The sequence below is a fragment of the Coregonus clupeaformis genome, chromosome 17 (genome assembly GCF_020615455.1).
Source record: "Coregonus clupeaformis isolate EN_2021a chromosome 17, ASM2061545v1, whole genome shotgun sequence".
Classification (NCBI taxonomy): Eukaryota; Metazoa; Chordata; class Actinopteri; order Salmoniformes; family Salmonidae; genus Coregonus; species Coregonus clupeaformis.
The window spans coordinates 65,602,630-65,626,361 of NC_059208.1; the positions used below are offsets into that span (position 1 = coordinate 65,602,630).

At 45.6% G+C, this 23,732-nt stretch overlaps 1 protein-coding gene across 1 annotated transcript in view; it reads right to left on the minus strand.

Annotated features, from left to right (window-relative positions):
• The window catches only part of gabbr1b (gamma-aminobutyric acid (GABA) B receptor, 1b), a 261,260-nt gene that overhangs the window by 106,725 nt on the left and 130,803 nt on the right, over positions 1-23,732 (minus strand). Inside the window, exons 7-8 of the mRNA XM_041903830.2 lie at positions 19,859-20,019; positions 4,966-5,100 (exon numbers count right to left, since the gene is read on the minus strand). Of these exons, the coding sequence (XP_041759764.1) occupies positions 4,966-5,100; positions 19,859-20,019 (296 nt within the window). The remainder of the gene's footprint in view (positions 1-4,965; positions 5,101-19,858; positions 20,020-23,732) is intronic.

Here is a 23,732-nt window from a genome sequence, read left to right on the forward strand (position 1 = left end):
AAGTGGAGAGTGACACAAATACTGTGTAATAACAACTCCCAAATATCAGCCTGCTATTCCTGTATCCCTCCATGAAGGTGTCTATGCAGTCTAGACATACAGTAATAGGTAAAGGGTGTCTCATGTCTGGACAGTGGACATAAAATGTAATTTGGGAAATTTCTAGATCTTTCAGGGCACTATACTAGCTGTCAAATGTGAGAGGCAAATGGCATGGGCCCTCATCAAAAGTCGTACACTAGGGTACCATTTGGAACTCAAACACTGAGACAGACGGACCAGTGTTATTATTCCCTCTGACTTCCTTGCCACTTCTTATTTGGCATTTAGGCCTTGTAGTTTAGAAGCCTTGGAACGCTTCCCTTTCATCTAGGCTGACTCTCCTATCCTCTCCTTTCCTGCCAGCTAAGTGGATATGAGGTGTCTGCTTCCCTGTCTCTCTCTCTCTCTCTCTCTCTCTCTCTCTCTCTCTCTCTCTCTCTCTCTCTCTCTCTCTCTCTCTCTCTCTCTCTCTCTCTCTCTCTCTCTCTCTCTCTCTCTCTCTCTCTCTCTCTCTCTCTCTCTCTCTCTCTCTCTCTCTCTCTCTCTCTCTCTCTCTCTCTCTCTCTCTCTCTCTCTCTCTCTCTCTCTCTCACTCACTCTCTCTCCCTCTCTTCCTGTGCCTAGTTCAGAGCCCTTGGACTGCTTCCCTCCCTCAGCTAAGTGGATCTGAGGTGTGTGCTTCCCTGTCTCCCTCTCTCTCCCTCCCTCCCTCTCTCCCTCTCTCCCTCTCTCTCTCTCTCTCTCCCTCTCTCTCTCTCTCTCTCTCTCTCTCTCTCTCTCTCTTCCTGTGCCTAGTTCAGAGCCCTTGGACTGCTTCCCTCCCTCAGCTAAGTGGATCTGAGGTGTGTGCTTCCCTGTCTCCCTCTCTCTCCCTCCCTCCCTCTCTCCCTCTCTCTCTCTCTCTCTCCCTCTCTCTCTCTCTCTCTCTCTCTCTCTCTTCCTGTGCCTAGTTCAGAGCCCTTGGACTGCTTCCCTCCCTCAGCTAAGTGGATCTGAGGTGTGTGCTTCCCTCCCTCAGCTAAGTGGATCTGAGGTGTGTGCTTCCCTCCCTCAGCTAAGTGGATCTGAGGTGTGTGCTTCCCTCCCTCAGCTAAGTGGATCTGAGGTGTGTGCTTCCCTCCCTCAGCTAAGTGGATCTGAGGTGTGTGCTTCCCTCCCTCAGCTAAGTGGATCTGAGGTGTGTGCTTCCCTCCCTCAGCTAAGTGGATCTGAGGTGTGTGCTTCCCTCCCTCAGCTAAGTGGATCTGAGGTGTGTGCTTCCCTCCCTCAGCTAAGTGGATCTGAGGTGTGTGCTTCCCTCCCTCAGCTAAGTGGATCTGAGGTGTGTGCTTCCCTCCCTCAGCTAAGTGGATCTGAGGTGTGTGCTTCCCTCCCTCAGCTAAGTGGATCTGAGGTGTGTGCTTCCCTCCCTCAGCTAAGTGGATCTGAGGTGTGTGCTTCCCTCCCTCAGCTAAGTGGATCTGAGGTGTGTGCTTCCCTCCCTCAGCTAAGTGGATCTGAGGTGTGTGCTTCCCTCCCTCAGCTAAGTGGATCTGAGGTGTGTGCTTCCCTCCCTCAGCTAAGTGGATCTGAGGTGTGTGCTTCCCTCCCTCAGCTAAGTGGATCTGAGGTGTGTGCTTCCCTCCCTCAGCTAAGTGGATCTGAGGTGTGTGCTTCCTCCCTCAGCTAAGTGGATCTGAGGTGTGTGCTTCCCTCCCTCAGCTAAGTGGATCTGAGGTGTGTGCTTCCCTCCCTCAGCTAAGTGGATCTGAGGTGTGTGCTTCCCTCCCTCAGCTAAGTGGATCTGAGGTGTGTGCTTCCCTCCCTCAGCTAAGTGGATCTGAGGTGTGTGCTTCCCTCCCTCAGCTAAGTGGATCTGAGGTGTGTGCTTCCCTCCCTCAGCTAAGTGGATCTGAGGTGTGTGCTTCCCTCCCTCAGCTAAGTGGATCTGAGGTGTGTGCTTCCCTGTCAGGTCTCTGTCAGGTGCCAGTAGAGCTCACAGAGAGGGGCACTCAAGTGTTGCCAACTACCTGGAGCTCAGCTATGACTCTGACTCAACCTCACTTTACACCCCACTAGTCTGCTAGCTATGACTCTGAATCAACCTCACTTTACACCCCACTAGTCTGCTAGCTATGACTCTGAATCATCCTCCCTCTAGACACCACTAGTCTGCTAGCTATGACTCTGACTCAACCTCACTTTACACCCCACTAGTCTGCTAGCTATGACTCTGACTCAACCTCACTTTACACCCCACTAGTCTGCTAGCTATGACTCTGAATCAACCTCCCTCTAGACACCACTAGTCTGCTAGCTATGACTCTGACTCAACCTCACTTTACACCCCACTAGTCTGCTAGCTATGACTCTGACTCAACCTCACTTTACACCCCACTAGTCTGCTAGCTATGACTCTGAATCAACCTCCCTCTAGACACCACTAGTCTGCTAGCTATGACTCTGACTCAACCTCCCTCTAGACACCACTAGTCTGCTAGCTATGACTCTGAATCAACCTCCCTCTAGACACCACTAGTCTGCTAGCTATGACTCTGAATCAACCTCCCTCTAGACACCACTAGTCTGCTAGCTATGACTCTGACTCAACCTCCCTCTAAACACCACTAGTCTGCTAGCTATGACTGTGAATCGACCTCACTCTAGACACCACTAGTCTGCTAGCTATGACTCTGAATCAACCTCCCTCTAGACACCACTAGTCTGCTAGCTATGACTCTGACTCAACCTCACTTTACACCCCACTAGTCTGCTAGCTATGACTCTGAATCAACCTCCCTCTAGACACCACTAGTCTGCTAGCTATGACTCTGACTCAACCTCCCTCTAGACACCACTAGTCTGCTAGCTATGACTCTGAATCAACCTCCCTCTAGACACCACTAGTCTGCTAGCTATGACTCTGAATCAACCTCCCTCTAGACACCACTAGTCTGCTAGCTATGACTCTGACTCAACCTCCCTCTAAACACCACTAGTCTGCTAGCTATGACTGTGAATCGACCTCACTCTAGACACTACTAGTCTGCTAGCTATGACTCTGAATCAACCTCCCTCTAGACACCACTAGTCTGCTAGCTATGACTCTGACTCAACCTCACTTTACACCCCACTAGTCTGCTAGCTATGACTCTGAATCAACCTCCCTCTAGACACCACTAGTCTGCTAGCTATGACTCTGACTCAACCTCCCTCTAGACACCACTAGTCTGCTAGCTATGACTCTGAATCAACCTCCCTCTAGACACCACTAGTCTGCTAGCTATGACTCTGAATCAACCTCCCTCTAGACACCACTAGTCTGCTAGCTATGACTCTGACTCAACCTCCCTCTAAACACCACTAGTCTGCTAGCTATGACTGTGAATCGACCTCACTCTAGACACCACTAGTCTGCTAGCTATGACTCTGAATCAACCTCCCTCTAGACACCACTAGTCTGCTAGCTATGACTCTGAATCAACCTCCCTCTAGACACCACTAGTCTGCTAGCTATGACTCTGAATCAACCTCCCTCTAGACACCACTAGTCTGCTAGCTATGACTCTGAAACAACCTCCCTCTAAACACCACTAATCTGCTAGCTATGACTGTGAATCGACCTCACTCTAGACACCACTAGTCTGCTAGCTATGACTCTGAATCAACCTCCCTCTAGACACCACTAGTCTGCTAGCTATGACTCTGAATCAACCTCCCTCTAGACACCACTAGTCTGCTAGCTATGACTCTGAATCAACCTCCCTCTAGACACCACTAGTCTGCTAGCTATGACTCTGAATCAACCTCCTCTAGACACCACTAGTCTGCTGGCTATCTGAATCAACCTCTAGTTGCTAGCTATGACTCTGAATCAACCTCACTCTAGACACCACTAGTGTGCTAGCTATGACTCTGAATCAACCTCCCTCTAGACACCACTAGTGTGCTAGTTATGACTCTGACTCGACCTCCCTCTAGACACCACTAGTCTGCTAGCTATGACTCTGAATCGACCTCCCTCTAGACACCACTAGTCTGCTAGCTATGACTCTGAATCAACCTCACTCTAGACACCACTAGTGTGCTAGCTATGACTCTGACTCGACCTCCCTCTAGACACCACTAGTCTGCTAGCTATGACTCTGAATCGACCTCACTCTAGACACCACTAGTCTGCTAGCTATGACTCTGAATCAACCTCCCTCTAGACACCACTAGTCTGCTAGCTATGACTCTGACTCGACCTCCCTCTAGACACCACTAGTCTGCTAGCTATGACTCTGAATCAACCTCCCTCTAGACACCACTAGTCTGCTAGCTATGACTCTGAATCAACCTCCCTCTACACAACACTAGTCTGCTAGCTATGACTCTGACTCGAACTCCCTCTAGACACCACTAATCTGCTAGCTATGACTCTGAATCAACCTCACTCTAGACACCACTAGTCGGCTAGCTATGACTCTGAATCGACCTCACTCTAGACACCACTAGTCTGCTAGCTATGACTCTGAATCAACCTCCCTCTAGACACCACTAGTCTGCTAGTGTAATGAAATACTTCAGGTGTACTTCAAGTATTATCCTTAAATTTCGACAATTTCCCCCAAAATCAATTTGAGGAAGTTGTGTTAAAATGAGAAGGCGATGCAGACATACAGACACACATTACATCCGGACGGACGGACAGACGGACAGACAGACAGACAGACAGACAGACAGACAGACAGACAGGCAAACAGACAGACAGACAGACAGACAGACAGACAGACAGACAGACAGACAGACAGACAGACAGACAGACAGACAGACAGACAGACAGACAGACAGACAGACAGACAGACAGACAGACAGACAGACAGACAGACAGACAGACAGACAGACAGACAGACAGACAGACAGACAGACAGACAGACAGACAGACAGTAGAGCCACACTCACCACTATAAGGTTCCACATGCGAGCGGCCTCAGCCACCAGGGTGGACACAGAGCTGCAGCCGGGCATCAGGACCATCTTGATGGGCTCAGTGTAGAGCAGGTCATACAGGAGCTTGGTGGCTTCACCTGGATCACACTGTATAGGGAACAGAGTAAACCATCTAATCACACCGTATAGGGAACAGAGTAAACCATCTAATCACACTGTATAGGGAACAGAGGAAACCATCTAATCACACTGTATAGGGAACAGAGTAAACCATCTAATCACACCGTATAGGGAACAGAGTAAACCATCTAATCACACTGTATAGGGAACAGAGTAAACCATCTAATCACACCGTATAGGGAACAGAGTAAACCATCTAATCACACTGTATAGGGAACAGAGTAAACCATCTAATCACACTGTATAGGGAACAGAGTAAACCATCTAATCACACCGTATAGGGAACAGAGTAAACCATCTAATCACACCGTATAGGGAACAGAGTAAACCATCTAATCACACCGTATAGGGAACAGAGTAAACCATCTAATCACACTGTATAGGGAACAGAGTAAACCATCTAATCACACTGTATAGGGAACAGAGTAAACCATCTAATCACACTGTATAGGGAACAGAGTAAACCATCTAATCACACTGTATAGGGAACAGAGTAAACCATCTAATCACACTGTATAGGGAACAGAGTAAACCATCTAATCACACTGTATAGGGAACAGAGTAAACCATCTAATCACACTGTATAGAGAACAGAGTAAACCATCTAATCACACTGTATAGGGAACAGAGTAAACCATCTAATCACACTGTATAGGGAACAGAGTAAACCATCTAATCACACTGTATAGGGAACAGAGTAAACCATCTAATCACACTGTATAGGGAACAGAGTAAACCATCTAATCACACTGCATAGGGAACAGAGTAATATTAAATAGAGGAGGCATAAGGAGAGGGATATAGAAGGGGGAATACGGGAGAGGGATAGAGGAGGGGGAATAAGGGAGAGGGATAGAGAAGGGGGAATAAGGGAGTAGGATAGAGAGGGGAATAAGGGAGAGGGATAGAGGAGGGGAATAGAGAAGGGGAATAAGGGAGCGGGATAGAGGAGGGGAATAAGGGAGAGGGATAGAGGAGGGGGAATAAGGGAGAGAGATAGAGGAGGGGAATAAGGGAGAGAGATAGAGGAGGGGAATAAGGGAGAGAGATAGAGGAGGGGGAATAAGGGAGAGGGATAGAGAAGGGGGAATAAGGGAGAGGGACAGAGGAGGGGAATAAGGGAGAGGGATAGAGGAGGGAGAATAAGGGAGAGGGATAGAGGAGGGGAATAAGGGAGAGGGATAGAGGAGGGGAATAAGGGAGAGAGATAGAGGAGGGGAATAAGGGAGAGGGATAGAGAAGGGGGAATAAGGGAGAGGGATAGAGGAGGGGAATAAGGGAGAGAGATAGAGGAGGGGGAATAAGGGAGAGGGATAGAGGAGGGGGAATAAGGGAGAGGGACAGAGGAGGGGAATAAGGGAGAGGGATAGAGGAGGGGGAATAAGGGAGAGGGATAGAGAAGGGGGAATAAGGGAGAGAGATAGAGGAGGGGAATAAGGGAGAGGGATAGAGGAGGGGGAATAAGGGGAATAAGGGAGAGAGATAGAGAAGGGGAATAAGACTCATAACATACTGCCCCCCGCATTTTTTTTTTTTTTTAAACAAGCAAGTGCTATTTGTATGTTAAAGTGCAATGGGCGAGATTGAGGGGGTCAGTGATTCATTTCACACTAGTTTACACACAACAATACCAATAAACAGGAGAGCCCAGAGACAGAGACACGAGACAGAGGGACATCCCAAGGACACCTGGATTTTTCCGGAAGGGAAACAACATCGTCCCAAAAGACGGAGAAAGAGGGGGAGAGGGACAGTTATTTTTTTTATTTTTGAAATATATTTTTATTTTTTACTTTAGTTTATTTAGTAAATACTTTCTTAACACTTATTTTTCTTAAAATCTGCATTGTTGGTTAAGGGCTTGTGAGTTAGCATTTCACTGAAAAGGCCTACACCTATTCGGCGCATGTGACAAATCACATTTGATTAGAAATGCACCCTATTTCCTATATAGGGCCCCATAGGGCTCTGGTCAAAAGCAATACACTATCTATGGGTCCTGGCTAAAAGCAATACACTATCTATGGGTCCTGGCTAAAAGCAATACACTATCTATGGGTCCTGGCTAAAAGCAATACACTATCTATGGGTCCTGGCTAAAAGCAATACACTATCTATGGGTCCTGGCTAAAAGTACTGCACTATATAAGGAATAGGATGACATTTGGGATTGAAGCATTTTTCTATCCGAATGGAGGGAGAACATTTACCCACCAAGCAGTCAGTCTCTTGTCTTTGATCCAAGCTTAAGGTTTTTAAAGTTTTTATTTTATTTTCATTCTCAACAACCTATATTCAATTTAAATGATAACGTTGTGGGTTAAAGTGATCATTGATCATTTGGTTGTTTGGGAGAGGGAAAACAACAGCATGTAAACTGCAGGAGACACTGGGGAGATGGGATGACAGTGGGATTACAGTGGGATGACAGTGGTATGTCAGTGGATGACAGTATGATGACAGTGGGATGACAGTATGATGACAGTGGATGACGGTGGATGACAGTATGATGACAGTGGGATGACAGTGTGATGACAGTGGGATGACAGTTGGATGACAGTATGATGACAGTGGGATGACAGTGGATTGACAGTGGGATGACAGTTGGATGACAGTAGCTGACAGTGGGATGACAGTTAATTGATAGTGGGATGACAGTGACTGACAGTGGGATGACAGTTGGATGACAGTGGCTGACAGTGGGATGACAGTTGAATTGATAGTGGGATGACAGTGTGTGTGTCCCAAATGGCACCCTATTTCCTTTAGTTTATAGTGCACTACGTTTGACCAGTGCTCATAGGGCTCTGGTCAAAAGTAGCGCACTATATAGGGAATAGGGGTGCATTTGGGATGCAGCCTGTGACTGCAGCGTTGGATAGGGCACTGGATGAAATCACTGATATTTCACCTAACATTCCAAATAGAAGGCTCACTGGGATTCTATTCTGGCGACAGAACATAGAGAGAATATTACTTCAAACTGATTACACAGTGGAACCTGATTTTGTTTGATTTGTGCCCAATCATGCAAATTGAGTTAGCAGTGGCCCAAGGCAAGAGATTTCCCTCTCACTTAACCACAGTCAGTGTTGCCTATAATCACAGAGCGCCAAATGGCATACTGTACTATTCTCTATATAGTGCACTACTTTTGACCAGAGCCCTACGCACCCTGGTCAAAAGTAGTGCACTACATAGGGAATATGGTTGCATTTAGGACGCAGGCCAACAGTTCATTTTAATGAAGTGAGAGAAGTCAATGGCCAAATCCTCTATCTAGTATATTAAATGATTGCTTTCCACCATAAAGCCCCTTCTCATGTCCACATTAAACCCATTCCTTGTGAAAGACATGCTTTCCACCGTAAAACCCCTCGTCATGTCCACATTAAACCCATTCCATGTGAAAGACATGCTTTCCACCGTAAAACCCCTCGTCATGTCCACATTAAACCCATTCCATGTGAAAGACATGCTTTCCACTGTAAAACCCCTCGTCATGTCCACATTAAACCCATTCCATGTGAAAGACACAACGGTAATGTGGCATCGTTGGGCACAATTATGAGCAAAGGGAAGAGTTCATTGACTGCTCGGCTTTGTCCCAAATGACACCCTATTCCCTACACCTACATAGTGTCAAAAGTAGTGCAATATATAAGGAATAGGGTGGTATTTGGGATACAGATCAAGGCTAACCTACTCGTGATTGCGACGGGTTTCGTTTGGCACGCTCGTCATTAATAAGAACTCCAAATACCAAATGGAAGAGCTAAAGCCCAGCCAGTCGCAATCGCAATCAGCTCAGGCACACGGGCCTATTACTTCTGAGAGTCAGTGGCGTGTTTGGGGCTCGTTGAGTCAGTGGCGTGTTTGGGGCTCGTTGAGTCAGTGACGTGTTTGGGGCTCGTTGAGTCAGTGACGTGTTTGGGGCTCGTTGAGTCAGTGACGTGTTTGGGGCTCGTTGAGTCAGTGACGTGTTTGGGGCTCGTTGAGTCAGTGACGTGTTTGGGGCTCGTTGAGTCAGTGACGTGTTTGGGGCTCGTTGAGTCAGTGACGTGTTTGGGGCTCGTTGAGTCAGTGACGTGTTTGGGGCTCGTTGAGTCAGTGACGTGTTTGGGGCTCGTTGAGTCAGTGACGTGTTTGGGGCCCGTTGAGTCAGTGACGTGTTTGGGGCCCGTTGAGTCAGTGACGTGTTTGGGGCTCGTTGAGTCAGTGACGTGTTTGGGGCTCGTTGAGTCAGTGACGTGTTTGGGGCTCGTTGAGTCAGGGACGTGTTTGGGGCCCGTTGAGTCAGTGACGTGTTTGGGGCCCGTTGAGTCAGTGACGTGTTTGGGGCTCGTTGAGTCAGTGACGTGTTTGGGGCTCGTTGAGTCAGTGACGTGTTTGGGGCCCGTTGAGTCAGTGACGTGTTTGGGGCCCGTTGAGTCAGTGACGTGTTTGGGGCTCGTTGAGTCAGGGACGTGTTTGGGGCCCGTTGAGTCAGTGACGTGTTTGGGGCCCATTGAGTCAGGGACGTGTTTGGGGCTCGTTGAGTCAGTGCTGTTCCTGCTCGTGAGCGCTCCTACAGACCAGAGGAGGCCATGCGGGAGGCTTCAAATCAAATCAAAGTTTATTGGTACACAGATTTGCAGATGCTATCGCAGGTACAGCGAAATACTTGTGTTTCTAGCTCCAATAGAACAGTAATAATACCTAGCAATACAAAATAATACGCACATAATCCTAAAGGTTAAAATAAATACATTAAGAAATATCAGCATGAGCAATGTCAGAGTGTGGAATATACATATATACAGTGTTTAATGGTGTGTATAGACAGTATGGACAGTATATGAATAGAAAAGGTGTGTACAGCAGTAGTTACTGTGCATTCGGAAAGTATTCAGACCCTTTGACTTTTTCCACAATTTGTTACATTACAGCCTTATCCTAAAATTGATTAAATCGTTTTTTTACCAAAACAATCTACACACAATACCCCATAACGCCAAAGCAAAATCTGATTTTTAGAACTCTTTGCAAATGTATTAAAAATAGAAAACTGAAAGATCACATTTACATAAGTATTCAGACCCTTTCCTCAGTAATTTGTTGATGCAACTTTGGCAGCGATTACAGCCTTGAGTCTTCTTGGGTATGACGCTACGAGCTTGGCTCACCTGTATTTGGGGAGTTTCTCCCATTCTTCTCTGCAGATCCTCTCATGCTCTGTCAGGTTGGATGGGGAGCGTCATTGCACAGCTATTTTCAGGTCTCTCCAGAGACATTCAATATGGTTTAAGTCCGGGCTCTGGCTGGGCCACTTAAGGACATTCAGAGACTTGTCCCAAAGCCACTCCTGCGTTGTCTTGGCTGTGTTGTTAGGGTCGTTGTCCTGTTGGAAGGTGAACCTTCGTCCCAGTCGGAGGTCCTGAGTGCTCTGGAGCCGGGTCTCTCTGAACTTTGCTCCATTAATCTTTCCCTCGATCCTGACTAGTCTCCCAGTCCCTTCCGCTGAAAAACATCCCCACAGCATAATGCCGCCCCCACCATGCTTCACCGTAGGGATGGTGCCAGGTTTCCTCCAGATGTGACGCTTGGCATTCAGGCCAAAGAGTTCAATCTTGGTTTCATCACACCAGAGAATCTTGTTTCTCATGGTCTGAGTCCTTTAGGCGCCTTTGGCAAACTCCAAGCAGGCTGTCATGTGCCTTTTACTGAGGAGTGGTTCCGTCTGGTCACCATAAAGACTGATTGGTGGAGTGCTGCAGAGATGGTTGTCCTTCTGGAAGGTTATCCTATCTCCACAGAGGAACTCTAGAGCTCTGTCAGAGTGACCATCGGGTTCTTGGTCACCTCCCTCACCCAGGCCCTTCTCCCCCGATTGCTCAGTTTGGCCGGGCAGCCAGCTCTAGGAAGAGTCTTAGTGGTTCCTAACTTGTTCCATTTAAGAATGATGGAGGCCTCTGTGTTCTTGGGGACCTTCAATACTGCAGAAATTGTTTGGTACCTTTCCGCAGATCTGTGCCTCGACACAATCCTGTCTCAGAGCTCTACAGACAATTTCTTTGACCTCATGGTTTGGTTTTTGCTCTGACATGCACTGTCAACTGTGGGAACTTATATAGACAGCTGTGTGCCTTTCCAAATCATGTCCAATCAATTGAATTTACCACAGGTGGACTCCAATCAAGTTGTAGAAACATCTCAATAATGATCAATGGAAACAGGATGCATCTGAGCTCAATTTCGAGTCTCATAGTAAAGGGTCTGAATACCTTTTTATTTTTAATAAATTTAAAAACCTGTTTTCGCATTGTCATTATGGGGTATTGTGTGTAGATTGATGAGGAAAAAAATGTATTTAATCAATTTTAGAATAAGGCTGTAACGTAACAAAATGTGGAAAAAGGGAAGGGGTCTGAGCCTTGACTAGAATACAGTGTATACATATGAAGTGGGTAAAACATTATGTAAACATTATTAAAGTGATCAATGACTCTATGCCTTCAGAAAGCATTCATACCTATTTCACATTGTGTTGTGTTACAGCCTGAAAATGAATTAAATAGTTTTTTTTTCTCTGTCAAGTTGGTTGTTGATCATTGCTAGACAACCATTTTCAAGTCTTGCCATAGATTTTCAAGCTGATTTATGTCAAAACTGTAACTGGGCCACTCAGGAACATTCAATGTCGTCTTGGTAAGCAACTCCAGTGTAGATTTGGCCTTGTGTTTCTGGTTATTGTCCAGCTGAAAGGTGAATTTGTCTCCCAGTGTCTGGTGGAAAGCAGACTGAACCAGGTTTTCCTCTAGGATTTTGCCTGTGCTTAGCTCTATTCCGTTTATTTGTATCCTAAAGAAAACTCCCTAGTCCTTGCCGACGACAAGCATACCCATAACATGATGCAGACACCACCATGGTTGAATATGTGAGGAGTGGTACTCAGTGATGTGTTGTATTGGATTTGCTTCATTAATCAGGCTTTGTATTTAGGACATAAAGTTAATTTCTTCTTTCCTTCTTTTCACTCTGTCAATTAGGTTAGTATTGTGGAGTAACTACAATGTTGTTGATCCATGCTCAGTTTTTTCCTATCACAGCCATTAAACTGTAACTGTTTTAAAGTCACCATTGGCCTCATGGTGAAATCCCTGAACGGTTTCCTTCCTCTCCGGGAACTGAGTTAGGAAGGACGCCTGTATCTTTGTAGTGACTGGGTGTATTGATACACCATCCAAGTGTAATTAATAACCACCATTTTCAAAGGGATATTCAATGTCTGATTTTATTTATTTTTACCCATCTACCAATAGGTGCCCTTCTTTGCGAGACAACTTCCCTGGTCTATGTGGTTGAATCTGTGTTTGAAATTCAGTGCTCGACTGAGGGACCTTACAGGAAACACGAAAGACTATTGAGATAAAATATTAGTTCATCATAAGACAGCTGTAGCTCCACCCACCGGTGATGTGGAGCAGAGCATGCTGGGCGATCTCTAACTGAGGAGAAGGAAGTAACTAGAGAAAGTACACAAGCCGTGATAAGTTCCAGCCATCTCCTGTGGTACCTTTAGTTAGCATTCCTCGTCTTAGCCAAGGCCAGTGTGCGTCCTTCAGAAATGTGAGTTCATATTTCTTACAATTCATGTGTTGTGGACGCACTCCTTTGTTATGCTCATTCGTGTTTTTACTGTAAGCTTGCTAACCCTGTTGTTTCTGTCATCTCATTTCAGACATTTAGCATTTCAGTGTCTAGTCTTATATGCCCTGTGGTTTTATGGATGTATACTGTATAGATTAGGTGGGTATTTTGTTAGCAATGTGCCTTGTGGATGTAGCTATATACATTCAAGTTCATGCAGTTGTGTGAGGATGATGGTGCTGCTCGGTAGTGCTCGGTAGTTGCACTCCTCTGATCATTCATTAGTGAGGGCACATCCATGTTGTTAGGTTGTATTGCCCTGTGCAGCAGATGACCTATTGTAGCCATATTATTTATAGCTTATGTAATTGGAGGTTGTATTAAGCCTATACCTGCCATTTACTATTGTATTTAATTTCCCCCTTTTCAGAACCACACAAACTCTTGGTTAACACAACCGTCAAGCCATACACTGTGCTGTGCTGTGCCAGTACTGCCCTGTGAATCAGTGTCGTTAAACTACCTCAACTGGAATCCTACCGGTCTGTCATCTGTGCCTTTACAAGCACCTGGGAGAGAACACATAGCGCTAAGGAAAACCCTACTGAATATACAGTCCACCAAGTCCACAACTACACTTACAGATAATTGTATGTGTGAGGTAATCATTCACAAATCATGTTAAACACAATTACTGCACACAGAGTGAGTCCATGCAACTTATTATGTGACTTGTTAAGCACATTTTTACTCCTGAACTTATTTAGGCTTGTCATAACAAAGGGGTTGAATACTTATTGACTCAAGACATTTCAGCTTTTCATTTGTAATTAATTTGTAAAATGTAGAAAAAAGTCAAGGGGTGTGAATACTTTCTAAAGGAACTGTATACATATATCTGTAGAAGTTCGTGAGGGTCTTAGGGGCCAAGCCGAATTTCTTCTGCCTCCTGAGGTTGAAGAGGCGCTGTCTGCGTGAAGGGCCCATTTCAGGTCGTTTGTGATGTGCACACTGAGGAACTGGAAGCTTTTGAACCTCTCCACTACGGCCCCGTCGATGTCGATGGGCCCCGCTCTCTCTGCTGTCTCCTGTAGTCCACGATCAGCTCCTTTGTTTTGTTGAAGTTGAGGGAGAGGTTGTTTTCCTGGCACCATTCTGCCAGGGCCCTGACCTCCCTGTAGGCGGTCTCATCATTGTTGGTAATCAGGCCTACCACTGTTGTGTCATCAGCAAACTTGCTGATTGAGTTGGAGACGCGCGTGGCCACGCATTCATGGGTGATTAGGGAGTACAGGAGGGGGCTGAGCACGCACCCCTGTGGGGCCCTTTTGGGGCCCCTGTGTTGAGGATCAGCCTTGTTGTTCCCTACCTTCACCACTTGGGGTCGGCCCGTCAGGAAATCCAGAACCCAGTTGCACATGGAGGGGTTCATAGACTGTAAAAAATATGGACAAATCACCAAATTGTTACCTATGAGAATGCTCAGTGGTGCAGTTGATGATCAGGAAGTGTCATTTCAACGTGTCGCCATCTTGCTACATGGAGGAGTTTTTGGAAACATTGCATGTGCAGTTTGAGCTACTCTAGGAAGTGACGTTACAGGCTAGCTCAGTGCTGCCCCTTCTCATGGAGTATCTCAAGTTGAAGGCCGACCGAGGTACTGCAGGCTGCCATTAGCAACTAAATTATCCTTATAACTTTGTCTGTGTGTGATTTTAAAGTAATTGGTTCAACGACATACATCTGGTGAAATATATTTATTGGTACCATGATTGTGTTTGAATTTTTTTTATATATCCAAGAATATTAACCACGAAGATCGCCATTTCCCCATTCACTATAATGGGGGTTCATGTTTTCTGTAAACAATGCCTCCAGTACCGCGGTCAGCCTTCAACTTGAAATCGTCAATCATTCAGCCCTGGTTCAGACCCACATCCTGAGCTTAGTGATGAACTTGGAAGGCACCATTGTGTTGAATGCTGAGCTGTAGTCGATGAACAGCATTCTGACATAGGTATTTCTCTTGTCCAGGTGGGATAGAGCAGTGTGCGGTGCAATGGGGATTGCGTCGTCCATGGATCTGTTGGGGCGGTATGTGAATTGTAGTGGGTAAAGATTGTCGGTTAAGGCGGAGGTGATCTGGTCCTTAACTAGCATCTTAGAAGTGAGTGCTACGGGGTGATAGTAATTTAGTTCAGTTACTTTCGCTTTCTGGGGTACAGAAACCTTGCCATGGTTAAATGCGGTGGTTTTCTTTCACGGTTTTTGTTTTGGATAAGTTCTAATTGTCACAGTGGGAACAACATCCTCTATGCACTTCCTGATGAACCCAGTTACCGAGTCAATGTATACGTCGATACTATTCACAGAGGCGACCCGGAACATTTCCCAGTCCACGTGATCAAAACAATCTTGAAGCACAGATTTCTATTGGTCAGACCAACGTTGAACAGTCCTTACCATGGGTGCTTCCTGTTTAAGTTTCTGCGTATAGGTGGAGAGGAGCAGAATGGAGGCGTGATCTGATTTCCCAAAAGGAGGGCAGGGGAGGACCTTGTAGCCATCCCGGAAGGGAGAGTAGCAATGATCAAGAGCTCGTGATGCACGTGTAGCACAGGAAATGTGTTTATAGAACTTTGGTAGCGTTTTTCTCAGATTTCCTTTATTGAAGTCCCCATCTACAATAAATGCGGCCTCAGGATATGCGGTTTCCAGTTTGCACATAGTCCAGTGTAATTCCTTGAGAGCCATAGCGGTGTCAGCTTGGGGGAGGGTGGGGGGAGTGTACACAGCAGTGACGATGACCGAATAAAATTATCTCGGGAGGTAATGCGGTTGGCATTTGATGGTGATGTATTCCAGATCAGGAGAACAACAGGGCTTGAGTTCTTGTACTTTACCACAATCACACCATGAGTTGATGATCATGAAACAAACCCCTCCACCTTTCTTTATCCCAGAGGGTTCTTTCTTCCTGTCCGTGCGATGGAAGGAGAACCCCACTGGCTGAATGGACGGGGACGATATATCCGGACAGAGTCATGATTCAGTCCCTGATGTCTCTCTGGAAGGAGATCCTCACCCTGAGCTCGTCTACTTTATTGTCCAGGGACTGTATCTTAGCAAGTAATATACTCTGAAGCGGTGGATGGTATGCATGCCACCTGAGTCTGACTAGGACCCCACTTCTTCTTCCTCTTCTCCGGCGTCAGCGTTTTGGTGCAGCCCCCGGAATGAATAGAGCTGCCTCGGGAAGTTCAAACAAAGGATTTGTGACACTCTGGCTCCATGGACTTTGATTATTGAGCCAGGGTTGTTCATTTTCTTTTGGGTGTATTTCTATGTTGGTTTCTAGGTGTTCATTTCTATGTTGTGGTGGTTCTTGATTATTCATGTGACTCCCAATCGGAGGTAACGAGTGACAGCTGTCGGCTCGTTATCTCTGATTGGGAGCCATATTTAAACTGTTGTGGTTGCACTGTGTTTTGGTGGGTTTTTGTTCCGTGTTCAGTCGTGTACTGTTGGACTTCACGTTTCGTCAGTGTTTATTGTTTTGGTTAGTGTACTTTATCTTAATAAAGTCATGTTCACTCAACGCGCTGCGCTTTGGTCTACTCATTCGTCAGACGACCGGGACAGAAAACCCACCAAAACACAGTGCAACCACAACAGTTTAAATATGGCTCCCAATCAGAGATAACGAGCCGACAGCTGTCACTCGTTACCTCCGATTGGGAGTCACATGAATAATCAAGAACCACCACAACATAGAAATGAACACCTAGAAACCAACATAGAAATACACCCAAAAGAAAATGAACAACCCTGGCTCAATAATCAAAGTCCATGGAGCCAGAGTGTCACAGGATTCAGGTCAGGGAAGTCGAATTTCTGCTCACATGTCTGGTGAGTGACCCTAGATCTAATGTCCAAAAGTTATTTACAATAATAATAATAATAATAATAATACAAGAAATGTTCTTAGCAAATAATGTACAAAATAACACAACAACAACAAATACTGCAAAGTTGTCTAGGAGCTAAAAACAGGGTGACCGTGTCTGTCGGCGCCGTCCATGAACTGTGCAGCTGTCACGACTTCCTCCGAAGCTGCCTCCTCTCCTTGTCCGGGCAGGCTTCGGCGTTCGTCGTCACCGGCCTTCTAGCCACTGCCGCTCCATATCTCATCATTCCATTTGTCTTGTCTTGTCAATTACACACACCTGGTTCATATTCCCCTGTATGTATAAGTGTTCCCTCTGCCCCCCTTGTCCTTGTGGGTGATTGTTTCATGTGAGATGAGTGTAGCTCGGTGGAGCTACCTGTACGTTGTATTGCCGGGGTATATTTTCCCTGTGTGCCTGTATTTCCCCGCTATCCAGCGTAACTGTGTACTACGGAATAAACTGTGTATTCTTTGATTTATCACTCCTGCGCCTGACTCCTTCAAATCACACTCTCACAGCAGCTGGGGCCCAACGCACTAAATCGAGTGAACCCGACAACACACACACACACACACATTGCCTACAGAAAAAAAAAATGGCAGTACAAACTATGTAGGTATTTTTGTATTTTCAACTGTTTAGTATTGAGCACCTCTGCTTGCCTGAGTGAAGGGCAGAGAGAGAGAGACAGAGAGAGACACGGGCACTATGAAGCACACCAAATGCAATCATTGACTTTCAGGATTTTTAGAATGCTGCGAATGTTAAGAGTTCTACAGATTCCGAGAGGAATGGCGATCTACTAACCCTAACCCTAACCCTAACTCTCCCCCTAACCCTAACCCTAACCCTAACCCTAACCCTAACCCTCCCCCTTGGGAATCAGCAACATCGTAAAGACTCATCTGGACTGGAACGGCACCATTATTTTCCTTCACAGAGAGAGGCGTAGACTTTCCAGTTGGAGAAGAACACTTTATAAATATAAAATCGAGTTAATTCTCTGATGTTGACTGTTTGAAAATGGCTCAACAGTGCAGGAGGCCTTTAAATATATCTGATGGTTTTACAGGGGGTCACAGAAGTCAATCCGTCAATAAAACAAAACCGCCTATAAACCATCACTTAAGTGTTGCTGACAGATGGGTTATGATGAAGATTATGGAGGCCTGGTGAGGAGGTTAAACCCAATCCATCCTACACTCATAAATAAAACTTCATCATCCTACACTTAGAAATAAAACTCCATCCATCCTACACTTAAATAAACACATCTGCAAAAATGTTTTGTTGTGTTGTAGGCCCTAATTCTCACCCCTAAATCTGACCATAAATGGGGTATGGAGAACGTTGCAACCTTCACTCCTGAATCAAATACATTCCATCCATCCTACACTTAGAAATAAACGCAACCTTTGGACATGTTTTGTTGTAACCCTCATTGCTAATGCTCACCCCTAAATCTAACGTTCTCTCCATGCATAGGTTTTGGAGAATGTTGCCCCCTTTACTATCAAATCAAATAAATGTCTGTGTAAACAAAAGCGACACTAATCCAGAGCTATATTCATGGGGAATGTTCTCATTGATCTAACCCTGACACTCCGGGGAAATCAGGAGATGTGTCTTCAACTTTAATGAACATAGGGCCTGGATGGACATTTAATTAGCTTTTGTGAAGGTCCAGGTCAAGGTTTGGGGAATGACCATATTCACTAGCGGGATGGGGGGAGATTTTCTGGTTGATTTGCCTCCTGATGATGACACAGGGGCTGTCCCAAATGGCACCCTAGTACCTATATAGGGCACTACTTTTCACCAGAGTCCTATGGGCCATACACTATATAGGGCACTACATAAGGAATATGGATCCATTTGGGAGGCACTGGGAGCTGAATCCATCAGAGCTCAGGTCCGCGGGGGGTCAACTACCCCTCATCCTGCAGCCGACCGGGAAGACACTTGGACGTGCTGTCTGTGGCTGTGTAAGTGCCTATGATGGATGACTGCCCCGACCAGAGGCACTTCTTACATTTGGCTAACTACACTGAACACTCAATAGGAGTTTACCGCAACAGGCAGGCTCACATCATCTCGCCATCCATCTGTTTCCCTGTTCAAGCAACAATAGCAAGTGCACAATCTTTCCCATTTCTTGGAGAGAAATCTTTATTTCTGTGTTTGTATGAACTGCAGTCGTCTTGGTTACTGTTGTCATGCCAACCTCTAACCACCCCCTCCCTTTCTACACCCCCCCAGTCTTTTGAAGTAGGGTTCCAATGCAGAGCAGATTCAACCAATCAGAGCAATGCTCTTAGCAACACCAGCCAGTCACAGTGCATTTAACTATTTACAGACCGTGAGTGTGGTGTGTTGGCATCTCTCTCCCGTGAGGTGGAGGAGGGACGCAGGTGGAAAGAAGAGGAGGAATGGTACAGAGAGAGAGAGAGAGAGAGAGAGAGAGAGAGAGAGAGAGAGAGAGAGAGAGAGAGAGAGAGAGAGAGAGGGGGGGTAGAGAGAGAGAGAGAGAGAAGGGGAGACAGAGGGCGAGAGAGAGAGAGAGAGAGAGAGAGAGAGAGAGTCCCATCCAACACTCCTCTACATATTATGCACTCTGTCTGTATATTCTGTTTATTGTTGTCAGCACCATTTCACCAGTTCAAATTCCTGGTACACATAGTTGTACTTGGCGAAGAAAGGTGATTCTGATTCTATTCAATAGAATAACACAAGACTATATAATGATGAGCTTAAGCCCGTCTTAGAGAACATGAATCAAAGAAACACAATCTATTGGCGCTCATTAAAAACAACTGAGGAAATTAGAGAATTCACAGAGGACAACTTATTATCCCAATTATGGCATGCAAGACAGATGCACACATGCAGACTTGGCATTCATATTATGCAAATATAAGCTAAACAAAGTTGCAGTAAAAGCAAACCATTATGAAGCAATGCTGTTCTACTACGAATAATGATCCAGTCTGAATTATTAATACAACCATAAACCACATATGTCAGACACTTTGGATAAATTGATGTTTACGCAGAAATCATGCAGACAGTGCATCAACATTAAGTTCCAATAACAAGTATAGGAACTTAAAGTGCACTTTGCCTTTAGCTTAGCCTAGGCTACTCACCATGCTATCGTAGTGGATCAGTTCCAGTTCGTACTCCGGCAGTATATCCGTTCTCTTGTTCACCAAGTCCAGGGCCATCTGAGCGGAAGGGAGGCATGCCTGGCCCCCGGGCCAGCCTCCGCTCATCGGGAAGAGGGCACCGATGTAGAGCTTCTTCTTGCCTAGAGCCGGGCAGGACCAAGAGAGGAGTAAAGTCAGCGATGCGAAAATCAACGTCTGGCCGATGATGGAGCTTCGACCCCCGGGTAGACTTTGACAGGTCACCGCCATGGTGGAGGTTTTAGAGTCTCGGGAAACTTGGTTTGAAAGATGTTGTATGCTGCTTTATGTTTGAGAATTGTCTTGGTGACTATTCTCCTCTGTTATTGTTCTGCTGTTGCTGCGTCAAGAACTCTTGAAAGTGCGTGTTTTGTCAAGACAAAATAAACTATTTGTATTCCTCATTAAATAGTCAACGAATCTCAACACTAGTTCTGCTGAAGTGTAACTTCGTAACTGTTCAGTCTGAGCAATCTACACAAAAGGCTGTTTTTCTGTCTCTAAATTATTCTTCCTCTGTCTACACTCAACACGTGTTGGTCTCGGGACAATATGATGAATAAGTCAAGCCAGTCGGATATAATTTGCAGGTAGACGGATATCCTCTTGCAGTTACACGTTTAGCACAATCAATAGCTAACCGGTTAAGTAGAAATGAACAGAGACAAATAAGGTCAATTAACAATACACGCAGGTTAGAAGTCTCTTAATTGGACTTGCTCTCTCGATATCAATAACAACCAGAAAACGTTGCAGTAGAGAATGATTTGTAGACTATCCTCGGCTCCGACCATACTTTGGTTAAGTATTGCGCTGTCCAGGGTTCTGAAATAAAACGAGTGACTGAGCACTAGTGCAAATATTCCAATAACGTTAAGTCTCTGGAAAAAAATTCAAGAGAGATGGTGAGAGAAGAGCAAGGGGGAGGGAAGATACACTCCTTCTCTCCCCCTTAGTAAAATATTTGAAATAATTTAGAGAGAAATAGCAATACATCCGATGGTAACCTGTACTGTTTCAACAGTGCTCCTTTTTAAATACTCGTCTGTCCTTGCCTTATCCAATTCCCCACATACTCACTGCTCTCCCCGAAGATATTGCGCTATGATGTAATTAATACGCGCGTTAGGTAGTGCACATGTTGTGTGGGATCGACCGCCGCAATACACAAACATGCCACAGTTGTCTATTCCTCGCGCACTGTCTATTAACGAGGCGCGTGATGTCAACGCAGTATTTGAACGACGGGATTCTAGACGACAGGTAAGCAGATGACGAGAGTCGAACCCGGTTACCCTTCAGCAGTTAAAACAACAAAACAAACAGTCATGGCAGCAGTGGGGTAAATGTTCAAGCAAAACAGGTCCGAGCATAATTTTTTTGTTGTTGACTGCAGCAGAGAGAGTGTGAGAGAAATATAGTGTGCCAGGTTTACAGAGTACAGAGGGAGGGGGAGAGAGAGAAGCTGGAGGGAGGGAGGGAGGGAGGGAGGGAGGGAGGGAGGGAGGGAGGGAGGGAGGGTGGGAGGGAGGGAAGGAGGGAGGGAGGGAGGGAGGGAGGGAGGGTGGGAGGGAAGGAGGGAGGTTGGGAGGGAGGGAGGGAAGGGGTTGTTCTGCTCTATCCCTCTCCGTTTCATAAACCACTTTGAATGTGCAATCCCTTAACAGAGCCTTTCATTTATCTCTACTCTCTCCCTTTTCTTTCCTCAGCCAACTACACACTACACTACCCTTTTCTTCCTGTTCTCTCTCTCATTCAGCCAACTACACACTAGGCTAAACTACCTCTTTCTTCTTTCTTTCTTCTACCCTTTAACAAGAGCTGTTCTCTCTCATTCAGCCCTATCTACTACTGTACTGCATCTCTATGCTCTTCTAGCTAGATGCAAATATTTGAATTACAAATGTCAAGTAATTATCAAAGTAGACCATGGATTCTCTCATTCCTCTGTACTTCTCCATTTGTTATCTCTCTCTCTCTCTCTCTCTCTCTCTCTCTCTCTCTCTCTCTCTCTCTCTCTCTCTCTCTCTCTCTCTCTCTCTCTCTCTCTCTCTCTCTCTCTCTCTCTCTCTCTCTCTCTCTCTCTCTCTCTCTCTCTCTCTCTCTTCGTATTGTATCACTCTCCTTCAGATGTAGCCTTCTCATCCTCTCTCATATTCATATAGCTCTCTTTTTCCTTTCAATCTTCCAGTCACACCAATACCAATTTCAGTGTGTGTGTGTGTGTGTGTATGTGTGTGTGTGTGTGTGTGTGTGTGTGTGTGTGTGTGTGTGTGTAAGAGTGTCTTTAATAATGTATCAACACAGTGATCTCTTTCTCCTGTTTCTTGTTCCTTTGTTTCTCTCTCTTTCTTAATCGCTCTCTCTCTCCATTTCTCTAGAAGCCAGCCAAGATGCTTTCCTTTGCAGCATGATGCCATATCTATTTATATTGCTCTCTCTCTGTCTGCATGATCTATATCTCTCTGTCTGCATGATCTCTATCTCTCTGCATGATCTCTATCTCTCTGTCTGCATTATCTCTATCTCTCTGTCTGCATGATCTCTATCTCTCTGTCTGCATGATCTCTATCTCTCTGTCTGCATGATCTCTATCTCTCTGTCTGCATGATCTCTATCTCTCTGTCTGCATGATATCTATCTCTCTGTCTGCATGATCTCTATCTCTCTGTCTGCATGATCTCTATCTCTCTGCATGATCTCTATCTCTCTGTCTGCATTATCTCTATCTCTCTGTCTGCATGATCTCTATCTCTCTGTCTGCATGATCTCTATCTCTCTGTCTGCATGAGCTCTATCTCTCTGTCTGCATGATCTCTATATATCTGTCTGCATGATCTCTATCTCTCTGTCTGCATGATATCTATCTCTCTGTCTGCATGATCTCTATCTCTCTGTCTGCATGATCTCTATCTCTCTGTCTGCATGATCTCTATCTCTCTGTCTGCATGATCTCTATCTCTCTGTCTGCATGATCTCTATCTCTCTGTCTGCACGATCTCTATCTCTCTGTCTGCATGATCTCTATCTCTCTGTCTGCATGATCTCTATCTCTCCGTCTGCACGATCTCTATCTCTCTGTCTGCATGATCTCTATCTCTCCGTCTGCACGATCTCTATCTCTCTGTCTGCATGATCTCTATCTCTCTGTCTGCATGATCTCTATCTCTCTGTCTGCATGATCTCTCTGTCTGCTTGATCTCTATCTCTCTGTCTGCATGATCTCTATCTCTCTGTCTGCATGATCTCTATCTCTCTGTCTGCATGATCTCTATCTCTCTGTCTGCATGATATCTATCTCTCTGTCTGCATGATCTCTATCTCTCTGTCTGCATGATCTCTATCTCTCTGCATGATCTCTATCTCTCTGTCTGCATTATCTCTATCTCTCTGTCTGCATGATCTCTATCTCTCTGTCTGCATGATCTCTATCTCTCTGTCTGCATGAGCTCTATCTCTCTGTCTGCATGATCTCTATATATCTGTCTGCATGATCTCTATCTCTCTGTCTGCATGATATCTATCTCTCTGTCTGCATGATCTCTATCTCTCTGTCTGCATGATCTCTATCTCTCTGTCTGCATGATCTCTATCTCTCTGTCTGCATGATCTCTATCTCTCTGTCTGCATGATCTCTATCTCTCTGTCTGCACGATCTCTATCTCTCTGTCTGCATGATCTCTATCTCTCTGTCTGCATGATCTCTATCTCTCCGTCTGCACGATCTCTATCTCTCTGTCTGCATGATCTCTATCTCTCCGTCTGCACGATCTCTATCTCTCTGTCTGCATGATCTCTATCTCTCTGTCTGCATGATCTCTATCTCTCTGTCTGC